General features: G+C 41.9%; 1 protein-coding gene across 1 annotated transcript in view; it reads left to right on the top strand.

The window, feature by feature from the left end:
* sntb2 (syntrophin, beta 2) overlaps positions 1–10,735 on the top strand; it is a 61,084-nt gene that overhangs the window by 49,658 nt on the left and 691 nt on the right. The window contains exon 7 of the mRNA XM_061677232.1: positions 3,544–10,735. This exon is cut by the window's right edge and continues 691 nt beyond it. Within this exon, the coding sequence (XP_061533216.1) occupies positions 3,544–3,636 (93 nt within the window). The 3' untranslated portion in view covers positions 3,637–10,735. The remainder of the gene's footprint in view (positions 1–3,543) is intronic.

Consider the following 10,735-nt stretch of genomic DNA (forward strand, 5'->3'; position numbering starts at 1 on the left):
ATTTGCAAATCATGTTCGACCTATATTTAATTGAATCGACTACAAAGACAAGATATTTAATGTTCAAACTGATAAACTTGATTGTTTTTAGCAAATAATCGTTAACTTAGAATTTTATGGCTGCAACATGTCCCAAAAAAGCTGGGACAAGGTCATGTTTAGCACTGTGTTACATCACCTTTTCTTTTTACAACATTCAATAAACGTTTGGAAAATGAGGACACTAACTGTTGAAGCTTTGTCGGTGGAATTCTTTCCCATTCTTGCTTGATGTACAACTTCAGCTGTTCAACAGTCCGGGGGCTCCGTTGTCGTATTCTACGCTTCATAATGCGCCACACATTTTCAATGGGAGACAGGTCTGGACTGCAGGCAGGCCAGTCTAGTACCCGTACTCTTTTACTACGAAGCCACGTTGTTGTAACACGTGCAGAATGTGGGTTGGCATTGTCTTGCTGAAATAAGCAGGGGGCGTCCATGAAAAAGACGTTGCTTGGATGGCAGCATGTTTCTCCAAAACCTGTATGTACCTTTCAGCATTAATGGTGCCTTCACAGATGCGTAAGTTACCCACCCCATTGGGACTAACACAGCACAATACCATCACAGATGCTGGCTTTTGAACTTTGCGTCCATAACTTTGCGTCCGGATGGTTCTTTTCGTCTTTGGCCCGGACGACACAACGTCCACAATTTCCAAAAGCAATTTGAAATGTGGACTCGTCGGACCACAGAACACTTTTCCACTTTGCATCAGTCCATCTTAGATGAGCTCGGGCCCAGAGAAGCCGGCGGCGTTTCTGGGCGTTGTTGATAAATGGCTTTTGCTTTGCATAGTAGAGTTTCAAGTTGCACTTACGGATGTAGCGCCGAACTGTATTTACTGACATTGGTTTTCTGAAGTGTTTCGAGCCTGTGTGGTGATATCCTTTACACAATGTTGGTTTTCGGCGTTGCCGCTAACAGGCAGTGATTTCTCCAGATTCTCTGAACCTTTTGATGATATTATGGAGCGTAGATGATGAAATCCTTAAATTCCTTGCAATTGTACGTTGAGGAACATTGTCCTGAAACTTCACACCATATACTGAAATTTAAAAAAAATTACTGAATTGAACATTGTCCTGAAACTGAAACTATTTTCTCACGCACTTGTTCAAAGAGGTTAACCTCGCCCCATCTTTGCTTGTGAATGACTGCGCAATTCAGGGAAGCTCCTTTTATACTCAATCATGGCACCCACCTGTTCCCAATTAGCCTGTTGACCTGTGGGATGTTCCAAACAGGTGTTTGATGAGCATTCAACTTTCTCTTTTTTGCCACCTGTCCCTGCTTTTTTTTGAACGTTTTGCATTCATTAAATTAAGTTAATGATTATTTGCTAAAAACAATAACATTTATAGTTTGAACATTAAATATCTTGTCTTTGTAGTGTATTCAATTAAATGTAGGTTGAACATGATTTGCAAATGGAGGCACGGTGGCCGTTCTGAGGACTCGGGTTCAATCCCCGGCCCCGCCTGTGTGGAGTTTGCATGTTCTCCCCGTGCCTGCGTGGGTTTTCTCCGGGCACTGCGGTTTCTTCCCACATCCCAAAAACGTGCATGAATTGGAGACTCTAAATTGCCCGTCGGTGTGCATGTGAGTGCAAATGGTTGTTTGGTTGTATGTGCCCTGCGATTGGCTGGCAACCAGTTCAGGGTGTACCCCGCCTCCTGCCCGATGATAGCTGGGATGGGCTCCAGCACGCCCGCGACCCTAGTGAGGAGAAGCGGCTCAGAAAATGGATGGATGATTTGCAAATCATTGTATTCTGTTTTTATTTGTTTAACACAACGTCCCAACTTTCACAGTTCACAGTAATACTAAACACACATAAAATAATTACGCCCATTGAATGTTCAAACACATCACAGATTTGTTTGTATTGATAAAAAAATCACTAGCTCAAAGATAACACCAATGAATGAAAAACACCATTGACGAGCTAAGAAAAATTAGCATTGAACTTTGACACTTATAAAATAATGAATATTGGTACACAAACACTGTATAAGCATATACAAACAGGCAATATAACAGTACTCAGGCATATATTCTTCTAACTCTGTGAAAAACAAGTTATATTAACAATATTTGATTGTGACTTCTACTTTCTTTATTACTGCAAGTGTGTATCTCATTGCCTTTCGGAGGTCAAGACGTGCAAAGCAGGAACAGCAATTTCATCAAGGCACACGCAAACAGGGCCGGTACGAGCACCTAAAGCCTCACTGTACATTATTCCTTTGCCGCACCTGTGGAGAAACCAAATGCTGTTCCCACCATATACAGACAGTAAAAGAAATAACTGAATTGAACTTGAATTATTTTTCACTTTAAAAGTTTAATTGAGATTTATTTATTGGTTATTTTTCAAGGTTTTCTCAATTATTTTTTTTAATCTATTCAATTGTACAATATGCTTATGTTTAAGTTAAATTGTGGTTATGTTGCTATTTAAATATATAGTTTTTGTTATCGGTTTTATTTAAGTTATTTTCAGGTTTTTGTAATATATTATTTATTTTATTCAATTGTAGTACATTCCCATATTAAAAGTTACTTTATGTAACCCATTGATGAATAATCAAGGCGTCAGTTTTTCTCATACCAACTGTTGCTGATTATTGTTCTGTTTACCACTTGATTAAGCCTTTTCCAACATTCCATACTACAAAATAAATAAAATATCTATGATTATTGCTTATATCAGATCAGACCGATATCGGTATCAGCCAAAACTCACGGCTGCAATATCGGTATCGGATCTGAAAAACGTTTTATCAGGACATCCCTAAGACAGACTATCGAAAATCATATACAGTTAAGTATTTTTGAAAATGCAAGAAAGGGTAAATACTAAAGATGGGCTTTTCTTTGAATTTTCCGTGATCAGCTTTTGGGAAAGTCAGTGATCAACAAAATTATTGTTTTTTTTCAGTATTTTTAAATTCAATTTATGTGGCAGAAAATATAAAGTGTTTTTCCCCCTCTACATTAGCTTTATCTTTATTTATTTAGATTTATCACACTGCCTATCAAAGAGAGCGCTGATATGGGAGGGGCTTTGTTTGCCCACAAATTTGCGGGCTTCTGACTAGGGCTGCACAGTATATTGTTTGATCATCATCATGGCATTGTGCGCGTGCCCAATAGTCAGATTGCAAGGTCCTGCGATGTACTCTATAGGGCAAACAAACTCGAGTGCCCAGCATGCACTGCATGCATCATTCCACCAATCACAATCGTACTGTGAATAATTTAAGATAACAAAACACACTCTCCAAATAAGAGGCAAAACATTTTACTTCGTTGTTTATTTGTCACTCAGTATCAGTATCAGAGAGGCGGAACACCACCTTTGCATAAGGGGATAGTGGGAAACTGGTTGCAGCCAAGTAGTTCACTCTATTTCGTCTCAACTGCTTCAATATGTGATTAATCCACAATCTACTAGTAACCTTTCTCCCATATTCTGCCCTTTTGTTGTTCTCCGTTTAGGTATTTGACCTCCACTCGGGTCCAAAGCCAGTTGTATTTGTGCTCCATGCTTTCCTTTCGGCCAAACTCACTCGTATGGGCCTGCTCACATGAAGTGACATCAAGCTGAGTGACCTGTTCACCAACGAGCTCAGGCACACCATGGACTAATCGCCCATGATGGTGATATCCTTGAAAATCTTCACAGCTTCACAGTTCACTCAGAACTGACAGCACAGGAATGAATCCCACCACCGCCCAGCCCCCTCATAAAAATGTGCCTTTGCTTCCATTTTCTCCTTTCCTTCCCACAGCAGCTTTATTGCTAGGTCAAGTCATAAAGTAGCACTTTACTTGAGGTTCTCTGGCTTTATCAATTAAAAAAGCTTTTATCATTCCAGTGATTAGTTTAGTGATCATTAAAGACACTATGGGCCATATTCTCACGTTGAATATCCCATGGCACGCAGTCGCACACTGACTGCGATGGTTCACCCATCGAGTAATGTCTGTCATTTACGCACCGTCCAGCCAGGTATGCACTCTGGTTGGGGCAATCCTAAAATGTGGCCATTCCCTATCAAATCTGGACTTGCGCGTATTCTCTAGTTGATTTATGCACATTTTGCATTTTTACGCAATTGAGAGTCTGTAGTATGTCAAGCGTCCTTGGAAGGTGCAACATCATATTGCACTTGAAGTTTGGATGCAGTTACAATATATGCCAAGTATTAATAATATTGAAAGATCAAGTGTATTTTAACTGCCACTGTCATGATTTTTTTTTTTTAATATATATTTAAATCTCGATCTGGGGTCTCCAACCACTATGCGTGGCCACACAGAGGCTGATTAAAAAGACATTTCATCAAAGATGCATTGTAAGTCGGTGATAACAGCGTTGTTGTGATAGTTACTGGCGGAGAATATCTGCGCTAGCACACTTTTTTTCACCATTTGTGTACGATGCTCACCTACAACTGCAATGAGCGAATCCACTTAAAACATGTTCCCTGCCGGCATTAAAAGATAAAACATTGGAGTTTTTTAGATGGCACTGGCATGTTGACAAGAAACATGTGCAGGACTCCCATGAATTACAAGAACCACATTCATCGTAATGGTGAGTTGTATATTTAATATTTTTTCAAATTGTTTCTATGCCTGTCTCTCAAAATATATGAAACTAGTCTGTGGCAAAAAAAAGGTTTGGGACACCCGATCGAGAGCACGGTAGGAACACCGTGTTTTGTATTTGTATTGATGGGCCCCCAAAACATACATTTAGTCATCAGCAAACTATTAATATAATTATTTCATTCAATGATTGTTATTAGATTTATTTCATTCAAAGTAAGATAACATACTTACCTTCAAAGTGTAGCCGGAGCGGTCTCCACGTTCTGAACGGTATTTTCAAATTTAAAGGTTGCTTTATATTTTTCACAGATTTTACATTCACAACAAGTCTAAGGAAAAGTACACATTCCAGGATTTGCACGCAGCCTTAGCTGTCAATGAATCACGCCTCTTTGGTGTTTCCGCATTCATTACCAGCTTAGGCGTGACGGATGTGTCTGAAGTCTGGACAGGAGAATCTGTGTAGATGAAAAGTGCTCAAGTCAAGGCGTGTATAAAAGGACTTATGCGTGAACTGGAAAATATGGCCCAATAAGATGTGAATGGTTAGATGACCTCATCCTACTAACATTTAAGTTTTACTATTTAAAAACATAAAGGTTATAATGAAGGATTTTAGACAATCAATAAACAGTGGATGTCTGATGTGTAAATACCCCACTTCTTTGCCTAGCATTCCAGTGCAGCCTTCCAGTGTACTTTAGGCTTGTTTATTTTTTTTTTATATCAGAAAGTGACAAAAGAAGACTTTTAGAGTCAGTATGCAGTTCAACATGCAGAGACTATGCAAATAAAGCGAATATGTTTGTGTGTTTGTCTTTCTCGTGCTTGTGGCTGCTTGCTTGTGTGCCTGCTGTCTGGCAAACATGCTTCTCTCTTTTAATTAAGTCCATTTTTTATTTTTCAAACAATAGATTTTCATGCTTTATAACTTGTACAAACAGTATTACACTTATTGTGGCATCTAAATAGTTTTTATTAGCATGACTCGCTGCCATCAAATTTGACCTGAGCTTTTTAAGATGTTGTTTGTATGACCAAGTATGACCTACCTTACTTCCATCTATCCATTTTCTATACCGCTTCACTCCTTTAGGGTCTCAGTTGAGCTGGAGCATATCCCAGCTGACATTAGGCGAGAAGCAGGGTACAGTCTGAACTCATCACCAGCCAATCCATTTTCTGTACCGCTTAACTTCACAAGTGTCGCGGGCGTGCTGAACCTATCCCAGCTGACTCTGGGTGAGAGGCTGCGAGGTAGATGTGTTAACTAGTCGCCCTCATCACCAGCCAACCGCGTATAAATAAACCATTCAGACTTTCAATTGAGAGTCTGCCTTCCTAACTACAGGTTCAATATTACTCGGTATTACATACCTGTTAATACATTTGTGTTACCATTATTCAATAATTTCCTCAGGCTCTTATATAGATACCATATCGAGGCACTCGTGTTTTTTATGATTGTAGTTATTAGTGGCAAACAATTCTCATTTGCTATGAGTCCCATAATCTTTCTTATATGCCCTCCTCCATCCATTTCTGGATCAAAAAGCTTGCTTCATTGGTTTCAAATGGCTGATTTTTGTTCATTTGTCACAGAGGCATCATTGAATTACGTAATTGGGATCTTCTCCAGTCTTCATTGTGAATTATATAATGGGCATCTGGTTGTCCATGATTGAAGTTGTTCAGTGGACCTAATTAGTAAAGCGGCTCATACCCCCAACCTTAACTCTTTCAAAACTTGATTGAATTTAATCACAAGCCTATTATAAATGTTGAAGGTTTTCAAAACGTGAGGTGTTCTGCCCGAGGGACGCCAGAGGACTTTAGAGGAGGCCGGGGCTGAGCAGAAAACAGAAATGCTCCCTAAAGAGGGTCACTTTCCCAAAGTCCTGGGGTCTCATTTATACAAGAATGCATAGCACAGGTTCTAAGTTCGTTCGTAAGACTGAAATTTAGAATGTAAGTACAACAAAATCCGTATTCATCAAAAGTGCGGACACCTGTCGTACACATACCAGTATAATTTGTTTTGATAAATTCCACATGGACCTTGGCGAGCCGATCCCCGGCTACAGAAGCAGACTCTAGGGACGTAGAATGTCACCTCTCTGGCAGGGAAGGAGCCCGAGCTGGTGTGTGAGATATAGTTCGGCTCGCTTCCACACACTGCTTGGGTTCTGGTACAAGTCCTCTTGAGAGGGGTTGGAATCTCTTCCACTCTGGAGTTGCACACGGTGAGAGGCGCCGAGTAGGTGTGGGTATACTTATTGCCCCCTGGCTCGGCGCCTGTACATTGGGGTTCATCCCGGTGGACGAGAGGGTAGCCTCCCTCCGCCTTCGGGTGGGGTGACGGGTCCTGACTGTTGTGCATATGCACCAAACAGCAGTTCAGAGTACCCGCCCTTTTTGGAGTCCTTGGAGGGGTTGCTGGAAAGCGCTCCCGCTGGGGACTCCATCGTTCTGCTCTGGGACTTCAATGCTCACGTGGGCAATGACATTGAGACCTGGATGGCCATGATTGGGAGGAACGCCCCCCCCCCTTCCCTGAGGGTGGATGAGATAAGCCCGGAGTTCCTAAAGGCTCTGGATGTTGTGGGGCTGTCCTGGTTGACACGCCTCTGCAACATTGCGTGGACATCGGGGAACAGTGTCTCTGGATTGTCAAACTGGGGTGGTGGTCCCTCTTTTTAAGAAGGGGGACCGGACGGTGTGTTCCAACTAGAGGGGGATCACACTCCTCAGCCTTCCTGGTAAGGTATATTCAGGGGTGCTGGAGAGGAGGGTCCGTCGGGAAGTCCAATCTCAGATTCAAGAGGAGCAGTGTGGTTTTCCTCCTGGCCATGGAAGTGTGGACCAGCTCTACACCCTCGACAGGGTCCTCGAGGGTGCATGGGAGTTCGCCCAACCAGTCTACATGTGTTTGGTGGACTTGGAGAAGACATTCGACCATGACCCTTGTGGAGTCCTGTTGGGGATGCTTTGGCAGTATGGGGTACCGAACCCCCTGAATAGGGGCTATTCTGACCTGAGCTGTACGACCGGGGTCAGAGTTTGGTACGCATTGCCGGCAGTAGGTCGGACACGTTTCCAGTGAGGGTTGGACTCCGCCAAGGCTGCCCTTTGTCACCGATTCTGTTCATAACTTTTATGGGCAGAATTTCTAGGGGCAGCCGAGGCGTAGAGGGGTGTCCAGTTTGGTGGCCTCAGTATTGCATCTTTGCTTTTTGTAGATGATGGGGCTCTGTTGGCTTCATCAGGCCGTGATCTCCAACTCTCACTGGAGTGGTTCGCAGCAGAGTGCGAAGCCACTGGGATGAAAATCAGCACCTCCAAATCTGAGACCATGGTCCTCAGTCGGAAAAGGGTGGCGTGCCCTCTCCAGGTCGGGGATGAGATCCTGCCCCAAGTGGAGGAGTTCAATGATCTTGGAGTCATGCCCACGAGTGAGCGAATTATGGAACGGGAGATAGTCAGGCGTATCGGTGCAGCGTCTGCAGTGATACAGACTTAGTATCGCTCTTTTGTGGTGAAGAACGAGCTAAGCCGAAAGGTAAAGCTGTCTATTTACCGGTCGATTTACGTTCTTACGCGCACCTATTTTCATGAGCTGTGGGTCCGTGACCGAAAGAACAAGATCCCGAAGCGTCAGAAATGAGTTTCCTACACACTTAGAGATAGGGTGAGAAGCTCGGTCATCTGGGATGGGCTCAAAGTAGAGCTGCTGCTCCTCCGCATTGAGGGGAGCCAGATGAGGTGATTTGGGCATCTGATTAGGATGCCTCCTCGACGCCTCCCCGGTGAGGTGTACCGAGCACGTCCCACCGGGAGGAGACCCCGGGGACCACCCAGGACACGCTGGAGAGACTGTGTTTCCCGGCTGGCCTGGGAACGCCTCTGGATCCCCCCGGACGAGCTGGATGAAGTGGCTGGGGAGAGGGAAGTCTGGGCGTGCCTGCTAAAGCTACTGCCCCCGCGAACCGACCTCGGATAAGCGGTAGAAAATGGATGAAAAATGATGAGATGATGAAATTCCACATGTTCTAAAGTGCCGTTTAGCCTAATTTGCATTGAGAAACGCCTCCAATTCACCATCTATGGTAGCAGCAATCCCTTTAAGAATGTGCGGCTCTACTACTTCCCTCGTCGAAGTCATGGCAAAGAAGGCGGAGAAAATTAATATCTCGAGACCGACATTGAGGTCGAGAAGTGGAAACAAACCATGAAACACTGTTTGTCTCAATTAATGCAGGGTGTTACCAACAAAAGGGGAAGAAAATGACATGGGAGAATGGACGCTGCTGTTAATTGTGTTGCACCATAGAAAAGTGAAGTCTCGGGGGGGGAAAAAAAGGTTAACATCAAACTCAATGCTAAAAGATATGGCACAGCCCACAAAAAAGAATTATCTTTAACTAACTGGAGGTACCTGTATTGCAAGCATTATTATTATACAGTACGTGCAGCTAGCTATCCTTAGCTCCTGTTTGGAGGCCCACATCCACAGAGCTGTTCTGTAGCATCAATAAATCTTGCATTCCCCCAGGCGATGTGAATCACAGCTTATTTGTGCTTTGATTGAAACTGTTCACTTAGCTGAATTCATTGTGTGATAGTGCTTTCATTGAAATATGGGCGCAATCTGTGGCTCCAACTATCGTTGGGAAGTCCTTGTTTAATTTCGGCTTGTTTGTGATGTCTTTATTAGAATTGGATCTAAATTGGGAATTAATTCCATCCAGCATTGCCGGAATGATTCATCTTATAGTGTTGCTTGCGAAATGCCGCAAAGGTCTCCACTCTCCTGCAAGTCCAAGTTGATAAATGTCATGCTTTGCGTGGGAGTGTTTGTATGCATGCTTGACGTACAATTCTAGGCGTACGCACGGCTTAATAAATGAGTGCGTGTATATCTTAACCTTTGATTATAGAAAGAATATCTATAAGACCGCAAATATCCAACAATCGTCAATTGAAAGTCACCTGAATAGAAATCATCTCACCTAAAAATTGGTGCCACTTTTATTTGTCTGTATTGTATTTAACTGTAAGCCCCCACTGAGATTTTTTTTGTGTACGGGTCGAAAGTTTGATTTAAAAACATTCACAATTTGCGTTTGTTTGTGCTTGAAATCTTTGGCCCATGACCCAAAGTGATTTTCCTGATTCAATTTGTTGTCATTTTTGTCAAAGGCTTGAATTGTTATTGAAACACCAACATACCCACTATGTACAGCAAATTAATTATAATTCTTTAAATCACTTGCATATGTAAATGCATGTGAACGATGTCAGTAGCTCATATTGTGGTTCCCTATGATAATGTTTTCCAAATGTTGATACAATTTATATTTTCTTGATTACACCACGATAACGTGACCAGTTTTTCACAATTTTAAATTGTTAATATATATTTTTGTAGATGTAACTTAAATTATTGCACATCTTGAAAGATTCTGACCAAGACATATACCTATCCTTAAACCCACAGTATCTGTGATAACATTTTTATAAAGTCACCTTTGTATCTGGTGAATACCTGTATTCTTATGATGTAACCCAAAACTTCTGTAGTTTTTGCTCATCCACCCCACCCCCAAATTAGAGGATTAAAATGTATCGACAGACTTTATTTTATTGGTTATTATTTCAATCCGGACAATGCAATATTTACTAACCATTCAACACAGATAAATGGAAAAAATAATAAAAAATGCATACAACATAGTTTCTCTGTTGCTAAACTGACTCTGCCATACTGCTCTTTTACATCTGTGCCTGTGTCAAAATGTACAAGGTATTTGGTGTTGTTTACCCTGACAGATGCTGCTCCTCAACAACTGAAGCAAATCATGTTTGGCATTTTTAATGATTCTTTTACTGGATTGTCTGTACTCTATTTGGTTGTACTCTATTTGATTTTTATGATTTTGGTCATCCTTCAGCAAGCAGTACCGTCCTTTCCTAAGCTTGGGTCTCTAAATTTCGCTTTAGTTTTTTATATTTTATAATTGTGTACATTACTACCAATATTAAAAAAATATTTTTTCTCTGTTTGAAAATGATT

The sequence above is a fragment of the Phycodurus eques genome, chromosome 5 (assembly GCF_024500275.1).
Source record: "Phycodurus eques isolate BA_2022a chromosome 5, UOR_Pequ_1.1, whole genome shotgun sequence".
Taxonomy (NCBI): Eukaryota; Metazoa; Chordata; class Actinopteri; order Syngnathiformes; family Syngnathidae; genus Phycodurus; species Phycodurus eques.